Below are 18,900 nucleotides of genomic sequence, written 5' to 3' on the forward strand. Positions count from 1 at the left end.
GGGAAGAAGGGGCAGAAGGAGAGGGAGAAGCAGGATTCCCCTCCAAGGAGGGAGCCTGATGTGGGGCTCAATCCCAGGACTCTGAGACCACAACCTGAACTGAAGGCAGATGCTTAACTGAGCCATCCAGGTGCCCCTATATGTAAATAATTTTATACAAACATGGATAAAAATACAGAATGTAATGTATTGGTTTGTTGACAAAGATTCTATGGTACGTCAATGGGGGTATATTATACCAACAAAGAGATAGAAGTGGCAAAAAACAAATTTAAAAGCTGCTCCAAAAAATCGTGTATCTATTCTCTTCACGAAATAGTCAATGTACATATGTGTGTGGGGGTGTGTGCATTCGTGTGCATATAAGTCCTTGTCCAAACAAAGCATCTGTTTATATACTGTGCAGAGCGGTGTTAATCTCCATGTTTCCGTACCCTCTCAGTTCTGTCTGCAATAATTCAGCTCACTAGGATGCCTTTACAAACAAAGCAGAAGTCCTCTTTTCATCCTCTGAGTATAAAGATAATCACCATTAAAAACAGATATGACTTGGAACACTTGGGTTCCAAGTTTGGGTGGCTCAGCGGTTGAGCCTCTGCCTTCCACTCAGGTCGTGATCCTGGGGTCTGGGAATCGAGTCCCGCATGGGGCTCCCCACAGCCATCCTGCTTCTCCCTCTGCCTTTGTCTCTCCCTCTCTGTGTCTCTCATGAACAAATAAATAAAATCTTTAAAGAAGATAGAGATGACTTCTTGCTTCCCATATTTGACCTTACTTACTCCGTTAACCAGCCTGCAAGGAGAGTTTTATAGTTCCCATTCTACAGATGAGTAAACTAAGTCCCGGAGAAGTTAATCAATTTGTCCAAGTTTACAAGGCTAGTAAGTGAAGAGGGAGTGTGATTCAAAGCTTGCTCTGCTTGACTCCTGAGTCCCAGAACTTCACTTCCGTGTTACATTTTCTTTCCCTCTGTTCTTCCCTCCATGGGTTTTTCAGAGGTTTCACCTTGTCTAGATAAAGGAGGCCCTGGGGCAGCCGAGCCTGTTACAAGGCGGGCAGAAGCAATCCTCACTGCTCAATGCCCAGGGAGCTCACCGACACACCACACTGAGGTTTGAGGTCAAATACCCAGCTGGGATTCTTCTGCCCAAACGAGGTCCCCAGATCTCCCCCGGGGACTCGCTCACGCTCAGACTGTGTGCCAAGTTATTTCTCTATCTCTTCACCCCTTGGGTGGTGAGTAACAAACGGCCTCCCTACAGCGAAATGAGTAAGCTCCCGGCACCGGGTTTGGGAGTCGGCTGGAGCTTCCTGTCTTTGCCTCGCGAGAGGCCTCTAGCGGTAGCACTGCAAACTGCAGGTTTACAATTTCACTTGTGTCACCTGCTGAAGTCAGGGGATGGGTCACCCACCAAGGGGCAGAGGAGAGGAGCTTCGTGACAGTGGGAGAGCTGGCCCCGTTGTGTTTCTCGATATGCATGCTGATTGTGTGGCACTTCTCTGTGTATGTTTCACAGGTGTGCTGGAGTCCGTTTCTGAGAGCCGAGTGTCACGTTTTTCAGAATTTTGTGAGTTGTCCATTAGTCACAACCATCGTCAAAAATTAAATTACAGGGCAGCCCGGGTGGCTCAGAGGTTTAGCACCGCCTTCGGCCCAGGGCCTGATCTTGGAGATGGAGTCCCACGTCAGGCTTCCTGCATGGAGCCTGCTTCTCCCTCGGCCCCCCCGCCCCATGAATAAATAAAATCTTCTTTAAAATTACATAAACCTCCAGTTAAATATATTTAAAACAATTGTAATAAATACTCAAAATGCATCACTTCCTAATTATTTTACTGTCCTCTCTGTTCTGTAGATGATTCGCCTCCATGGATGGTATCTGCATGGTGGCAGTACTCTAGAATGATCGCTACTATGCATCGCCTTCCGGCTGCAAGCTGGGCGACATCACAACAGCAACTTGAAACCAGCGGGAGCAGGAGAATTTACACCACAGAAGTCAGCAGATGCTGCAAAACGGGGCTTGATTTATTGTTTCGTTGACTGCCTAGATTTAAGAAAGTGCAGAAAACACTGCAGATTAAATTTCAAAGTGCTTTATGGGGCACCTGGGTGGCTCAGTCAGTTAAGCGACAGACTCTTGATCTCAGCTCAGGTCTTGATCTCAGGATCACAAATTCAAACCTTGTGTTGGGCTCCACACTGAGCATGGAGCCTACTTTAAAAAATAAATAGATAAAACTGTTTTGTGCCTGGGAATGCCATAAAAGAAGTGGGGAAATATTCTTCTGGTCTTGGAAACCTCTTTTCCGGTTTAGCAAAGATGTTCATGTCACTGAAGAACAGTGAAGTTCCAGAATATGTCTTTGCTGTGTTACTTTTCACTTCCTTGTTGTTAATGTAAATAAGAATATCAACCAATGTGCACTTCAGAACTACATTTGGAAAGGCGATTTTTGAAAATATACCAGGTCACGCAGCTGATTATACTTCCATGAAAGGTTAAAAGCAAGCAGAGAAGCAGACCTATGGATTTGTGCTCTTCTGGTCAAAGTGTGGTGGGTCTCATACATAGTAGTTGTGTGTCAAATAAAATATAAGCACATTGTAAAAGAACACTTAATTTCCCCCCAAACCCAAACCTAGGTGGAAGCAATGGGCTCACCCACCTTTTAAGTCTTTGAAAACCACAGTGAAGAGGCACCTGTCAGGCCCTCTCCTGAGCATCAGCTTCTCTCAGAGCTCACTGGGAAGTAAGTAGTTCTTGGCCAGGACAGTTCTTAGAGATAACTTTTCACATCCCCTGGCTGACCAGAGGTTTGGTTTTAAGTCTTTGAGTTACCGTGAGAAAGGATGAAGAATGCTGGCCTGGAGGGGAGTCCAAGACCCCTTTGTGCCCCAGTCCTCCTAGTGAAAAGGTTTAGAAGTTCCAGCTTTGGCCACATCATTTTGCTTTTGTTTTTTCTCATTCGGGGCTTTGAATTGTTCCTCTGATCTCTGTTGAGGCTGTGTGGTGGTAAGAGATCTGAAGCTGCTTCCTGCTGTGCATGTGCGTAAGAGTGTATATGCGTGTGAGTATGTATATGCGTGTGTGTGCACGTGTGTGTGTGGTATATGTACAGATGTGTATGTATGCATGTGGGCAATATGTGTGTGAATGGCTATGTAAATGCATGTGTGTATGCATGAGTGTGCGTGTGCGTGCATGAGTGTGGTTTAGAAGAATTTGTTTCCAGATAGATCTCTGATACAAGTCCTTTGCCCCTGGAGTCATCCTTCCTCATCATGAAGATCCTGACTACAAACCTACTTGCAGCAGGAGGCAGTAGAGTGCAGCGGGCAAAAGTGTGGTTTGCCACTGGCTTCAACCAGTCCTTCCCATGCCCTCGTGATTACACACCTCTCTGAGCCAGAAGGTTTTCCAACACGCACCCTCAAGTATATGTCAAATTATTGATAAATTACATACATAACTCCCATTCTAAATTATAGATATATATGTCATAAAATATAATAAAACTGAAATTAAAAATAGAGGAAATGGTGGCATTAATTTACAAAATGCTTTGTTGGGGATCCCTGGGTGGCTCAGCGGTTCAGCGCCTGCCTTCGGCCCAGGGTGTGATCCTGGAGTCCCGGGATCGAGTCCCATGTCAGGCTCCCTGCATGGAGCCTGCTTCTCCCTCTGCCCATCTCTGTCCCTCTCTCTGTGTCTCTCATGAATAAATAAATAAAATCTTAAAAAAAATGCTTTGTTAAAAAAACACTTTGTAGGGGGACCTGAGTGGCTCAGTGGGTAGAAAGCTTGCCTTTGGCTTAGGTCATGATCCCAGGGTCCTGGGACCAAGTCTTGCATCAGGTTCCCTGCTCCACAGGAAGCCTGCTTCTTTTCCCTCTCCCTCTGCCCGCCACTCCCCCTGCTTGTGCTCTCTCACTCTCTGCCAAATAAATAAATAAAATCTTTGAAAAAAAAAAAAACAGTTTGTTGAGGTGTGATCAACCATGAGCTGCACATATGAAAAGTGCACAATTTAATACATTTTGACATATGTGAACGCCCATAAAACCCTCACGCAATCAAGAGAGCAAACATACCCATTATACACCAAAGCTTCCTGGTATCCCTTTCTAATTGTTTCTCCCTACAATTCCTGCCCACCCCTCCCCAGCAACCACCGATCTGCTTTCTGTCAGCATAGATTAGTTTGCACTTTGTAGAGTTTTATATAAATGGCATCAGACAGGATGTACTTTTGGCGGGGAAGGAGAGTCTGGCGTCTTTACACTCCATGTAATTATTTTGATATGATACCCATACATAGATAGTCGTGGGTGAAAACCATTAGGGATGAAATACACTTTTTAAATTTTATTTATTTATATATTTATTGAGAGGGAGAGGGGAGGGGGAGGAGCAGAGAGACAGACAGACAGACAATCTTAAGCAGACTCCATGGCCAGCTGGGAGCCTGATGTGGGGCTTGGTTTCACGACTGTGAGATCATGACCTGAGCCAAAATCAAGAGTCAGATGCTCAACAGACTGAGCCACCCAGGCGCCTTGAAATACACTTTTAAAATCAGATTTTGTGTATTTAATGGTATAAAATACATTTTGCTCTCAGATTGCAAAGATTTGATCTTAGGTTCTGGATGCTGGATTTATTTCCTTCTGCATTGAACTAATAAACAGTTTTTGTAACTCAATTTTTATTTTTTTTTTATTTTTTGTAACTTAATTTTTAAATTGGGAATACATTTGCCCGGTTTAAAACCTAACCAGATGCAAAACTATAAAGTGAAAAGTCCCCCTTCACCTACTGTGACCCATCCACCTAAGTTGCACTCTGCCCTCCCGTCTTTATAGGTTTCTTAGGTATCTTCAAGGTTTAGTTACGTAAATATGAGCACATAGGTACATATATATATATATTTTGTTTTCCTCAACTTATTATGGAAAAGATAGCATATTTGTTCACAATGATACACACTGTACTGCACTATGCTTTTCTCATTTGATATATCTTGGAGATCTCTCCATATCAGTTTGTAGGAATGTTTTTTTTCTTTTTGTTTACAGCATCATTGTATTTCAAGTTTCGGACTTTGTTTAACCTAATGGATACTTGAGTGGTTTCCTTTTTTTTTTTTTTTCTGGAAAAAAAACACTGCCTCAAATAGCTTTGTGTCTACATCATTTCACAAGTGTGCAAGTGTATCTGTAAGGTGAATTCTTAGAAGTTGAATTGGAGAATCAGGGTATACACATTTATAATTTTGATAGTGCCCGTGTGACCTCTACAGGGGTTATGCCAATTAACACACCCTCTTACAATAGATGAATATACCTATATCCCTATAGTCTCAATAGTGTTTATCCAACTTTTGGAAATTTTCCAATTTCAAAAATGAAAAATGATATCAGAGTGTAGTTTTAAGTTGCTTGTGTCTTCATAAGACTACAGTTAGATTGGATGTTTAGTTTTTAAATGTCTTGCTAATTGTGATGGTTTCATAACCTCATTGTCTAGTATCTCAAGGCATGAAACGTGCCAGCTGCCTGGCTTATGTAGTTTTCTTGAACTTTCTATGAGAATGGAGAAGTTGATGTGTTTCAATTTTGACCCACTGCTTACATCAAACGTGTGTTTTCTTAACTTACTTGAATCCAATTATATACCCAGAAAAGAGGAAAATTAATAGTTTAAATTGTGTTGTCACTAGATGAGGAAGATTATCCATCAAAAGGTGTACAGTACTTTTTCCTCCACTATCTCATTATCTGACAAACATTATTCAGTTAGATGTATGGGTTAACATACAAGTTCATAGACACAAAACCAATACTGTGTTTCATGGTAATGAGTAACTTTCCCTGCAGTTGCTTTTTGAATTACATGTTGACTTAGGAACTCAATTTCCTGTCTAAGAGCTGTCTATTGTCCTGGATAAGAGTGCTAAATCCTTTGCCTCATGCTTTCCAGTGCGAAGGGGGAATTGCTAGTTTATTTGCATGAGGCCAGCTGGCCATGTATATCTGCTGTGGCCTCCTCTAGTTTAGGGAGAGCAGAGGTAGGCATGGAAAACACTTTGGGGATGCATGTCTCACCTGCAGTTCTTCTTTTGGAAAAGCCTTCACAATCCCTGCAAAAGGTGAGGGATTTGGCTCAGGTCATGATCCCAGGGTCCCTGGGATCACATTTGATTCAAAGTGACCATGACTTCTCAGCCTCAGAGTAGACTAGGCAGGGATATCTGACCCCAGCTAAACCAATTAGATCTATTCCCCTTAAAATCTGAATTAATGAAAGGAGAATTTAGGAAGCATCAGAACTGTGAAATACCATGGGATTGGGGCCAGAGCTCATGCTTCGGAACCCAAAGTCAAGTACAGTTCTAAAGTGTCCTTCTGGGGATGCCTGGGTGGCTCAACGATTGAGTGTCTGCCTTGGGCTCAGGTCATAATCCTGGGGTCCTGGGATTGAGTCCTTGGGCTCCCCGCAGGGATCCTGCTTTACCCTCTGTCCCATGTCTCTGCCTCTCTTTCTGTGTCTCTCATGAACAAATAAATAAAATCTTTTTTAAAAAATAAATTATCGTTTTTTCTAAAACCTCCCAGTGCTTGAGTTCCAAAGTATGGGCTTGGAAACTGATCTGCCCCTAGAGGGAGTCGGGTGGCTGGGGAACCGCCTACTCCATGTTTCCATGAGATTCCTCTGATCCTGGCACTAATACACCTATTCTTTAATTATTTAATGTCATTCAACAAATCCAGAGCATTTGGGTTATAAATATATGGGATGCTTATACATTGGTGATGGAAATGTAAAATCGTATACAACTGTGTAAGCAACACAGACTATGGAACCCAGTTTGTCTCTATCTCCTTGGGTTAAATATTCACATATTCTGTGACAGAGTGATTTCAGTCCTTCTTCACCAAGAAAAATGCCTTCCACCCAAGAAAAACTCCTGAATATGGACAGGCATGTTCATACCAGCATTGTTCACAAGAACCGAAATCTGGATGCTCAGCAGTGGGGCTGTGGAATGAATCAACTGCGCTGTAGTCACACGATGAATACTGGTCAAGCCAAAACTATGAATGACAAGGACCTGGCACGATCCAGCTGCACATCAGTGGCATAATGTGGAGTGAAAAAGCACGCAGCTGGGACCGTGTTTGTTGAGTTCAGGGCTCTGACCCCCTCACCCAGCACATGCCAGCACAGTAAATATTTCTCACATGAATGAGCACAAGGAACAGAGCATGCATTGGGAACTGTTGATTAAACTCACCAGAGAGTGGAGACACAGTGGCTTCTTCTCCCTCACTTTTCCCACCCATTTTGTCCTTTCCTTCTGCTCCCCATCCCTACTTGTTTTTTTTTTTTGTTGTTGTTGTTGTTGTTTGTTTGTTTTCAGCAGGAGATGACCCAGTCCTAGTTTTTAGATTTACTCTCATTTTTCACCGACTCTGGACCCTTTGACTCAGCCTCTGATTTGAATGGACTGAAGTTGGGCCCCTGGCATCTGGCATTTTTAAAAATGCCAGGTGATTCTAATGTGCAACCAGGGTTGCACATTTCCTTTGCTGTTTGGTTGTCGTCTGCTTGTTTGTTTTTATATTAGTATGTGACATAACCTCAGCAAATGTGAACTAAGGGGAAGTCTGCTGCGAAAGCCTTCTGAGAGAGATTCCCTTCTCTCGGAGGCACCCTTATATCTATATCTATATCTATATATCTATATCCATATCTATATCTATCTATATATCTAATCTATATCTATCAATGGAATCACACAACATGCTATCTTTTTTTTTAAAGATTGTATTTATTTATTCATGAGAGACACAAGGAGAGAGGCAGAGACAAAGACAGACAAAGGCAGAGACAAAGGCAGAGGAGCGGCAGTCTCCCCGTGGGGAGCCCAATGAGGGACTTGATCCCAGGCCCCAGGATGACCTGAGCCAAAGGAAGATGCTCAATCACTGAGCCACTCAGGTGCCCCGCATGTAGTCTTTTGTGTTTGGCCTCTTGAACTTAGCATATTTCCAAGGTCCATCCATGTCCTACATGTACTGATGCTTCCTTTATTTTTATTGCTGAGTACTGTATTCCATGTGTGGATACACCATGTTTTATTTCTCTGTTCATTAGCTGTTTCTCCCTTTAGGTTTTGTGTGAACATAGATCTTCACTTCTCTTCCATATACCCAGGAGAGGCATTGCTGGGTGGGCTAGATCATTCTTGCAGTGTCCTGTGATAACTCCTGATGGCAAGTTCTCCAGAACTGTACTACACTAGGCCCTTGTCCAAACTTGATTTAGTTTCTCCCCCAGTAAACCAGTCTGGCTTTACTTCTGAGATTCCCTCCTCATATGGAGGAACTTGCCCTAATGGTCTAAGAGAATGATGGCTTGGCACTGACGGGTTAAACCAGTTGTTCCCTTTGCTCTACATGGGCTTCGAGATACTCTAGACTATATGGCGCACTGGGTTCTGGTGTATGCTAGTCATCATGCCAAATTCTACTTTTCCCGAAGAACTCTGAAGAGAAAGCATATTGTTCTTTTAGTGAACACAGATTTGTAGAGAATGCAGAAGTCATAGTCTAGAGCAGATTAGCAAAAGATGGCCTGTGGGTCAGACCCAGTCTGCTGCCTGTGACTCTACGGCCCACAAGCCAAGAATAGTTTTCACATTTTTAGATGATTGGGAAAAAAAGAATAATACTTTGTGACCGACGGAAATTATATGAGTTTCAAATTTTAGTGTCCATAAGTAAAGTTTTATAGGAACACAGCCAGGTTTATTTAAGTATGGTCTATGGCTGCTTTTGCACTACAACAGCAGACTTGTGGGGGTGCCTGGTTGGCTCAGTCCGCTGAGCATCCGACTCTTGGTTTGGGCTCAGGTCATGATTTCGGGGTTGTGGGATGGAGCTCTGTGCTCAGAGGGGAGTCTGCTTCTCTCTGGCCGCCCTTCCCTCCACTCTCTCTCTCTCTCAAATAAATAAATCTGTAAAAAACCTCCTGTTTTAATTTGGACTTGAAAACTTTGTGATGTTGAAGCACCTTTGTAGACTTCTTTACCATTTTTATTTTGTATCTTATCAGATTTTTTTTCCTAGTGAATAAAAGTTGGGGCTTTTGTTTTCCTTTTTTTTTTTTTTTTTTTTTACTTTTTAAAGAGATCGTTGTATACTAAGGGAATTTTTTTTTTTTTAAAGATTTCATTTATTTGATAGAGACAGAAGAGACAGAGACAGAAACAGAACATGAGTGGGGGGCAGAGGGAGACCAAAGAGCAGACACCCTGCTGAACAGGCAGCTTGATGTGGGGCTCAATGCAGGGCTTGATCCCAGAACCCTAAGATATGACCTGAGCCAAAGGCAGTTGTTTAACTGACTGAGCCACTCAGGTACCCCAAGGAAATTATCTTTTGGCCTTCTCTCTGGTGGTTAGTGCTGAGAGTATGGAGTGTGTGCTCTGGGATTGGAACACACATCTGTTATTTTAAAAAATATATATGCAAAAAAACCTAAAAAAATCACTATTTTTTTAAAGATTTATTTATTCATGAGAGACAGAGAGAGAGGCAGAGACACAGGCAGGAGAAGCAGGCTTCTCACAGGGAGCCCAGAACCCTGGGATCACACCCCAAGCTGAAGGCAGATGCTCAACCGCTGAGCCACCCAGGTGTCCCTAAAACAATCTTTTAAAGGAAATTATCTTTTATCTTTGATATAGACTGTGAAGGTTTTCCCCAGTTTGTCTTTCTGACCATATAGAAGTTTTAACTTCACGTCGTAAATTGGCCAATCTTTTCTCTATGGTTTCTGTGCTTTATTTCACGCTTAAAAAGACCTCTAGTTCAAGATTATGACAAAATCTATTTGAGACTTCTCTGAGTTTTGTACAATTACATTTTGCATTTAAACCTTTGTTCTCAACAAAATAAATAAATAAATAAATAAATAAATAAATAAATAAATAAAAATAAACCTTTGTTCTCTCTGGAGTCAGTTTTGGTGTAAGGAGGTAGGGGTACAGCTTTATTTTCCCCCCATAAGACAGATGTCCCAAATGACATTTATCAAGTAATCCACATTTCCCCCACTGATTTGAAATGCCGCTTATATCAAGCGCAAAATTCATGTATGTATTTGGGTCTATTCCTGACTTTCCTGTCTGTTTCATATCTGTCTACTCCTGCACTGTTACCACAGGGGTTATTGTACTTTTATAGTCTATTTAAAAATCTGTTAGTTAGCTTACTCTCCTTACTTTTACTTTCCAGAGCTTTCCTGGATATTCTTGTTTTGTTTTGAACGGCTTTATTGAGATATAACTCACATAATGTACAAGTTACCTTTTTTTTAAGGTTATTTATTTATTTATTTATTTATTTATTTATTTATTTATTTATGATAGATACAGAGAGAGAGAGAGAGCGAGAGGCAGAGACACAGGAGGAGGGAGAAGCAGGCTCCATGCAGGGAGCCCGACGTGGGATTGGAGCCCGACATGGGATTCGATCCCGGGTCTCCAGGATCGCGCCCCGGGCCAAAGGCAGGCGCTAAACCGCTGAGCCACCCAGGGATCCCCACAAGTTACCTTTTAAAGTATCCAGTGCGATGGGTTCAGTATACTCACAGTGCAACCATCATCACAGCCAATTTTCAAACATTTTCATCACATCAAAAAATAAACCTCATACCCTTTAGCTTAATTCCCTTATACCGTGGTTCCTCTGGCCCTAAGCAATTTACTTTACACTAATTTACTTTTCATCTCTATAGATTTTCCTATTCTTAATGTTTCATAGTAAAAGAGATTGTAGAATATGTGGTCTTTTATAACTGGTTTGTTTTACTTAGTGTAGTGGCTTCAAGGGTCATCCATGCTGTGGCATGCATAAGTACTTTATTCTTTTCAATGGCTGAATAATACGCCATTTCATGGACATACCACATTTTGTTTATCCATTCATCAGTGGACATTTGGGTTGTTTCCATCTGGGAGCTACTGCGAATAATGCCGCTATGAACATTCATGTTCAAGTGTTTGTGTGCCTGTATGTTTTCAATTCTTTAGGGTATGTCTAGGAGTGGGATTGCTCATATGGTAATTCTGTTTAACTTACTGAGAAAACTCCAAACTGTTTCCCACAGCAGCTGCACCATTTTACATTTCTACCAGCAATGCACGAGAATTCCAATTTTTCCACATCCCGGCCAAGACTTGTTATCTGTTATTTGTGGGCTTTTTTTGTTTTGCTTTGGGTTCTTTTTAGGGGGGAGGGTTGTTTTTGTTTTAGTTTTAGCCAGTCTAGTGAGTGTGAAATGATTATATCATTGTAGTTTTATTTGTATTTCCCTGATGACTAATGATGTTGAGCATTTTTTTTATGTGGTTATTGGCCATTTGTATATCTTCGTAGGAGAAATGTGTATTCAAGTTCTTTTGCTCACTTAAAAATTGGCTGTCTTTTTGTTATTGAGTTGTAAGAGTTCCATATTTTCTTGACTACTCTTTTTTCAAAGATTTTTAAAAATTATTTATTTTTAAATTTTTATTCATTTATTTATTTCAGAGAGAGACAGAGAGCGAGAGAGAGCACACAAGCATGGGCAGGGGGAATGGCAAAAGGAGAAGTAGACTCCCTGCTGAGCACAGGCCTGGGGCTCCATCTCAGGATTCTAGGATCATGACCTGAGCTGAAGGCAGCCACCTACCTACCCACCTGAGCCACAAAGGAGCCCCTTTTTAAAATTTTTTAAGTATCTCTACACCCAAAGTGGGGCTCAAACTCACCCCCAAGATCAAGAGTCACAAAGTTCACCAACTGAGCCCGCCAGGCGCCCCTGACTCCTCTTACAGCTGCGCTTTTCTATTTGAACTTCAGTATACTGTCTCATCAAAAATGGCCAGCAACATTTATGGCTTAGCAGCAAAAACAAAACCAACCAAACAAAAACAGATGTTCAGTCTGAATCCAGGCCAACAGGTTCTGCAGATGAAATTCTTGCCAAAGCCTCTCCCCTTTTAAATGACCCCAAATGATGTGGCCAGGTAATCTATCAAGTTGATTTAAACCCTGCTTGTGTGCATAAAGCGGGAATAGATTTTAGCATCGTGTTTTCCTCTTGGCTTGTGATGCTGGTGTGTGGATGGGAGTTGTTAATTACTCTCTGGCCTAATTTACTTTGGCGCTGACTCAGATTAAGGTTGGAGTAGCTCTTTCCGAGATCGACATCCCAAAAGGGCCTGAGGTGATTACTGCTCCATCCCAGGGACTCCTGGCTCTCCCTGGGTTCAGAACCTAACTCACACTACACCCACAGCCTGACTCACAGCAGTGGACAGGAGTGGTCGCTGGGCTTCATTAGGGAGCCATGTGGTTTCCCACACACTTCAGTCCTTGGAGGCATCTGAAAGGGAATCAAGCTTTCCTTATGCCAGTTGTCTGGTCCTTGGGGTATCTGAAAGAGAAGTAAGCACTTCTTAGATCAATATTTTCAAGGCTGATCGGCTTCAAGCCTCTGCATGGAGGCTTTGGCTGGAGAGTGACCGTTTTTTCCAGTTTCTCTGTCTCCGGGGTGGCTATGAACTTGAACTCCTGTAATAAATGGCATATATATATATATATCCCCCGCCCCCACTAGGACATTTGTGTAAATGTGTGATTATGATAGAGGAAGATGGAATAATGAGAGATTTAAAACTGGATACTTCTGTTACTTGTTCCTTTGCAACTGAGTTTCTTAACACTTTTTTCATTACAGCCTGCCCTTAAGGAGTGTTTTTACACTATTTTTCCTAATCATGATATTTTAATACTATATTTTAATACCCCAGATATGCTATATGCTATTTATGCACTATATGTATATCTGTGTTTTTTTTTTAAAGGATCACTTTGACTCTTTTTTAAAAAGATTTTATTTATTTATTTATTCATGAGAGACAGAGAGAGAGAGAGGCAGAGACACAGGCAGAGGGAGAAGCAGGCTCCATGCACCGGGAGCCCGACGTGGGATTTGATCCCGGGTCTCCAGGATCGCGCCCTGGGCCAAAGGCAGGTGCCAAACCGCTGCGCCACCCAGGGATCCCTATATCTGTGTTTTATACACAAAAAGAATATGAGTTGTGGCCCCTCTTGGGGAGATATGTCCCCCACTGGGGATACGTGCTTTTTTTTTTTTAATTTGTATTTTATTTATTTATTCATGAGAAACACACAGAGAGAGAGAGAGAGGCAGAGACACAGGCAGAGGGAGAAGCAGGCTCCATGCAGGAAGCCTCACGTGGGACTCCATCCCAGGTCTCCAGGATCAGGCCCTGGGCTGACGGTGGTGCTAAGCCGCTGAGCCCCCGGGCTGCCTGGATACGTGCTTTTCAATAGTTCACAACAGGCTCCCCTGGCAGCCTCCACCACTTAAAAAAGCAGGCAGTCTAGCAGGTGGTTTGAGGAGTGTGAGTTAATCACGCACATTGTGTTTCACAAAAGTGGTTGGTGCATGGTGAGCGCGAAATGAGAGGCCCTGTTGTTGCCACTATTACCATATTAAGCTTGGTCACAGTGATGTTTGTAACCCCCTCTCAGACTGGGGGTTCCTGTGGTGCTTGAGGGCTGGCCTGAGGTTCAAGGCATTCCAACTTGAGCTTCTTCTACCAGAGGTCCCACGGGGCACAGAAGGAAGGGAACTGAGCTGGGTGGAGACTGTGGCCAGGGGTCAGGCCGCGATGCCGCATTTACACACGGCACGTGTTCCCCGGGGGTAGCTCCGTTGCCAGGCAGGAACTGGTGGCGTCTGAACTTTTGATTTCTCGGAAGCTGGCAACTGGATTTCTCGTTAATCTCCTGCATTTTAGCACTGGCTCAATTGGCCGTCAACAATTAGGCTATGTGGAAGGAACAAAAGAGATGAAAGCAAGTCCCACAGACTTGTCCAGGGTTAACTGCGTAGCTGGGGGTTGCATCCACATCCTTCCAAATCCAGGGGCCCTTCGGGTCACCCCAGCCTCCCCTGTACGGCTCCCGACCCTCCCCGCTCGCCCTTCCTGGGGGGTCCTTCAATGCCTCTTCTTCTGCTCCTGCAGCCTGAGGAAGGGGCCGCAGGCTGGGCCCCCGGGGGATGGCGACAAGTGGGTCCGTCCAGCTCCCCTCCCCGCCCCCCGGGGCCCCTGCGCGGGGGACGTGGATTGTGTCCCTGGGTGACAAGGTCGGCGGGACCCAGCCGTCCGCCCGGGAGCCGCGAGCGGGGCCGGGCTGGGAGTCCCGAGGCGTGAGAGGGGCGGGGACCTCGCGGCAGGCTCCGGCTCGGGATGAAACGCCCCGTTGTCCGCGCCGCCCCTCTGACCCCGCCACCCTGGGCATTGTTCTCTGTTCGCCCGGGTCGCGGGTGGGAGGCGAGGCACGCAGGGGTTCCCGAGCCTGGCTCCGCGCCAGGCCTGCGGCCTTCGGCCCCGGGGCCAGCGGGGCGGCCGCGCCCGGGAGCGGGGGGCGGGGCGCGGGGCCGGGCGCGGGGCCGGGCGGCTCAGCCGGCGCAGCCATGGGCTCCCGCGGCTCCCACGCGGCGCGCATTCCCGACGCGGACAGCATCCGGCGGGAGACCGGCTGTGAGCGGCCGCGGGGCCCGGAGCCGGGGCGGGGGGCGTGCGGAGCGGGGCTCCCGGCGGGGCCGCGGAGGGGGCGGGGCACGGGGGGGGCGGCCTCCGTGCCTCGGGCCCCGCGGGAGCGCGTCGACACGCCCCCCGCAGCCCGGCCGCGCGGCCCCGGGTCCCGGGGGGTGGGAGGGTGGGGGGGGAGGTCCCGCCGCGCCGCCCTGGGTCCCGGGGAGGGACCCGGGGAAGGGGGGTAGGGGGAGCGCCCGCGGCCGTGTCACCCTCCGCCTTCCGTCCCGCAGTCTCGCAGGCCAGTCTGCTCCGCCTCTACCACCGGTTTCGGGCGCTGGACAGGAACAAGAAGGGCTACCTGAGGTGAGGGACCCGGCCCCAGGACCTGCCACCTGCCTCTCTGGACCCGGTCCCCTCCTTAACCCTCCGTCCCTCTGAACTTTGACTTGACAGCCGCATGGATCTGCAGCAGATCGGGGCGCTGGCCGTGAACCCCCTGGGAGATCGCATCATAGACAGCTTCTTCCCCGACGGGTGAGGTCTCGCTGGGGGTGTGGGGGGGAGGGCTTGGGGGAGAGTCGGGGGAGGGGCAGACGGAGGGCCAAGGTCACCTCTACTCCACTGTCCCCAGGAATCTGCGAGTGGATTTCCCAGGCTTTGTCAGAGTCCTGGCTCACTTTCGACCTGTCGATGATGACGACTCGAGCATGCGAGACCCCAAGGAACCTGAACCCCTCAACAGCCGAATGAACAAACTTCGCTGTGAGTTCGTGGGGACCCCTCCCCAAGCGATGTACCGCACCTCTTAGCGAGCCTGTAGATGACCCCCCCCCCAAGCCTCCAGGGTGACCTGCTGGAAAAGAAGGAGGGAAGACTCAGCTTTCCCTCCTCCTCCCCTCCCTCTCCATTCTCTTCCAGTTGCATTTCAGCTCTATGACCTGGATAGAGATGGAAAGATCTCCAGGCACGAGATGCTACAGGTTGGAAGGATGCAAGAACAAGAGATGTGATATCTGAGCAATGGGCTGTTGAAGGGAAGGGTTGCGGGGGGGATGGGGTGGGTAACTAGGCAATGGAGGTGCAGGTCACTGGGGTATTTCTTTTAAGACTATTTATTTATTTATTAGAGACACACACACACACACACACACACACACACACACAGAAACAAGCAGAGGGAGAAGCAGGCTCCATGCAGGGAGCCTGACGTGGGGTTTGATCCCGGGTCTCCAGGATCACACCCTGGGCTGAAGGTGGCACCAAACTGCTAAGCCACCGGGGCTGCCCAGGTCACTGGGGTATTAAGTGGGAATCCAGCATTGGGTGGGGTTTAGTTGGGAAATGGATGGGGAACAGTTGGTTATGAGGTTGGAAATAGACTAGTGGTTCTTTTTTTTTTAAAGATTTTTATTTATTTATTCATGAGAGACACAGAGAGAGGGAGAGAAGCAGCAGAGACACAGGCAGAGGGAGAAGCAGGCTCCATGCAAGGAGTCCGATATGGGATTTGATCCTGGGACTCTAGGATCACACCCTGGGCCGCAGGCAGGCACTAAACCACTGAGCCACCCAGGGATCCCTAGACCAGTGGTTCTTAACTGGAGGTGATTTTACCTCCTGAATGAGTTGGCAATAACTAGAGACATCTTTGGTTGCCACAACTGAGGGAGTGGAGTGGGCAGTACTGCTGGCATCTAGTAGGTAGAAGTCAAAAACGCTGCTAAACATCTTTCAATACACACGATAGCCCCCATTCCCCCACAACAAGGAGTTACCTGGCCCCAAATGTCAACAGTGTTGAGATTCAGAAACTCTGTGATAGATTTGATGAAGTGGGAGGGTGGAATTGGGAATAGTGGGAGGATGAGGAGGGGGGATGGGGTGGAGAATAGATGGAGGTTGGGTTGTAAGACTTAGGTTTGGGTAATGAGTTTGAGCATACTGTTGAGGTGAACGTGAGATAGAGAGACAGGTGGGGGTTTGAATGGAGAAGCAGTAGGGGAAATTATTGGGATATGGTGGGAAGTGAAAAAAATGGTTGAGAGATAGATTACAAAAGGGGTAATAACATTTAGGATGATGTGGACAAGGTTTGGGGGATGGGGCGAGTGTCTCCTCTTTATGGCTGTCCCCTGTCCGCCTCCCAGGTCCTCCGGCTGATGGTTGGGGTGCAGGTGACAGAAGAGCAGTTGGAGAGCATCGCCGACCGCACGGTGCAGGAAGCGGATGAAGATGGGGACGGGGCTGTGTCCTTCCTGGAGTTCACCAAGGTCAGAATGCCCTGAGGCCTGGGGAGTTGACTTCAGGAGTCCCTAGGACAGATGGACATGGGAAAGGAATTTGGGCAGAGGGATGGGGATGGCTAAGGAAAGGTGGGGCCTTGGGGATAGGAGAGGAGGTGAGAAGCCTAGAGGATTGAGCTCTTGACTACCACCCATCTGCCCCTGCCAGTCATTAGAGAAGATGGACATCGAGCAGAAAATGAGCATCCGGATCCTGAAGTGACCCTCTTTGTGCCGTTGGCTAGCTTACACAGACCAGCTCAGCGTGGAATTTATCTTCAGCCCCTACAGAGGCAGGGCCCCCAAAACTGTATTCATGTGTCTATGCTAAACTCTATTTAGGGCCAAGGAGAGAAAGCTGGAAGGGTGTGTACTAAATAAAGTCTAGCTTATTTGATCTCAGATTCATAAATCAGCCAGCAATCTTCTGGTTGCAAGCAACTGAAAACCCAATTTACAGTGACTTAAGTGAAAAGGGGATTTTTATGGGCTCATGTAATTAAAAAGTTTGAAAGTATCTTCAGAATACAGAAAAAGCCTGGAAGTGTCTTCAGGCACAGTTAAATTCAAAGGACTCAGTTATTAATTTCTCAATCGACTGTGTGTGTGTGTGTGTGTGTATGTGTGTGTGTGTGTGTTGGGAGGAGGGCTCTTTCCTCATGGTGGATGGCCACCAGCAGCTCTCGGTTTATATCCTAGTAATCCAATGGGAAGGGATTACCTGGGCAGCCCAGGTGGCTCAGCAGTTTAGCGCCGCCTTCAGCCCGGGGCCTGATCCTGAAGACCGGGGATCGAGTCCCACATCGGGCTCCCTGCATGGATCCTGCTTCTCCCTCTGCCTGTGTCTCTGCCTCTCTGTGTCTCTCATGAATAAATGAATAAATTTTTTTTAAAAAGGAAGGGAATGCCTTCTTTCAGTAATTCCAAGCGAAGAGCCTGAGTGGGTTCTTGTCCCTAGCTCCAGGAGGCCTCGTTGCTCTCATTGACCTGGCCTGTGTCATGTGCTAACTGTTAAAGCCAAGAAATAAAGCTTGAGGACTCACAGTGGGGTAAGGAGTAGCTGTTGACAGGAAAATGAAGTGTCATTATCAGAAGAAGGGGGAATGATGCCAGTCAGGCAAAACAAGAGATATCCATTACTGTGAAGTTGACCAACTGGAGGAATTCTTGAAGTCTGACTTTTTAAATGGGTTTTCACTGATCCTGTGGGTGCATGCCAGTGTGATGGGGATGGGCAGGTGGGGACAGAGATGATCTAAAACTAATAAATAAAGACATCTGTTCCTAGGGTAGAAAACTATTCAAAGATTTGGGAATAGTTCCATTTCTTTCACCATAAGACGCTCAAGCATTGATCTATCACAGAATAGAGGGTAAAAGTCACATGAAGTTGTGAGATCCTAGGTCTATAGCAAAATGCTTTCGCTCTCCAATAGGAGATGCTGTGGTGCCCTGCCTGTATCTTCTCTCTGGGCTGTGCAGGAGTTGTCTGCTCTCAACACATGGGAGTCAACTGCACCGAGGGCTTCCATCTATGTTTTCAGTGATGTCACGTTGGTAGCTTGAATCAGCTGTGGTGGGAGTATTTACACCATGGACATTGGCAAATGCAGTAGGCCAGGGCTGTTCTGCTTAGGAGAGTCCATCATTAAACATTTAGCAGCACACCACCTGCTCGGCATTCATCATCACTATATGTGTCAGTGGCTTCTATTTTAGCCCAGCTTTATTGTATTGTAATTGGTGTACAGAAAACTGCACAGAATTGATGTGTATAATTTGATGAGTTTGGACATAGGTATATACTCATGTTCCCGTCACCACAACCAAGGTAATAAGCATTTATCATCTCCAAAAATGTCCTCGTATCACTTTGATATTTGTGTGTGTGTGTGTGTGTGTGCTTAGAACACTTAACATGAGATCTACTGACTTAACGAATTTTTTTTAAAGACTATATTTATTTGAGAGAGAGAGTGAGAGTGTGTGC

At 46.0% G+C, this 18,900-nt stretch overlaps 1 protein-coding gene across 1 annotated transcript; it reads left to right on the forward strand.

The window, feature by feature from the left end:
- Positions 1 to 14,546: 14,546 nt before the first annotated feature.
- Positions 14,547 to 17,754, forward strand: CHP2 (calcineurin like EF-hand protein 2). The gene is made up of 7 exons (XM_055340859.1): positions 14,547 to 14,631; positions 14,919 to 14,991; positions 15,082 to 15,162; positions 15,260 to 15,390; positions 15,547 to 15,608; positions 16,776 to 16,898; positions 17,080 to 17,754. Exons 1-7 carry the CDS (start codon positions 14,565 to 14,567, stop codon positions 17,131 to 17,133), a joined length of 591 nt encoding a protein of 196 aa, XP_055196834.1. The 5' UTR covers positions 14,547 to 14,564; the 3' UTR covers positions 17,134 to 17,754.
- The last annotated feature ends 1,146 nt before the right edge of the window (positions 17,755 to 18,900 follow it).

This window comes from Nyctereutes procyonoides, unplaced genomic scaffold (genome assembly GCF_905146905.1).
Source record: "Nyctereutes procyonoides isolate TBG_1078 unplaced genomic scaffold, NYPRO_anot_genome, whole genome shotgun sequence".
Classification (NCBI taxonomy): Eukaryota; Metazoa; Chordata; class Mammalia; order Carnivora; family Canidae; genus Nyctereutes; species Nyctereutes procyonoides.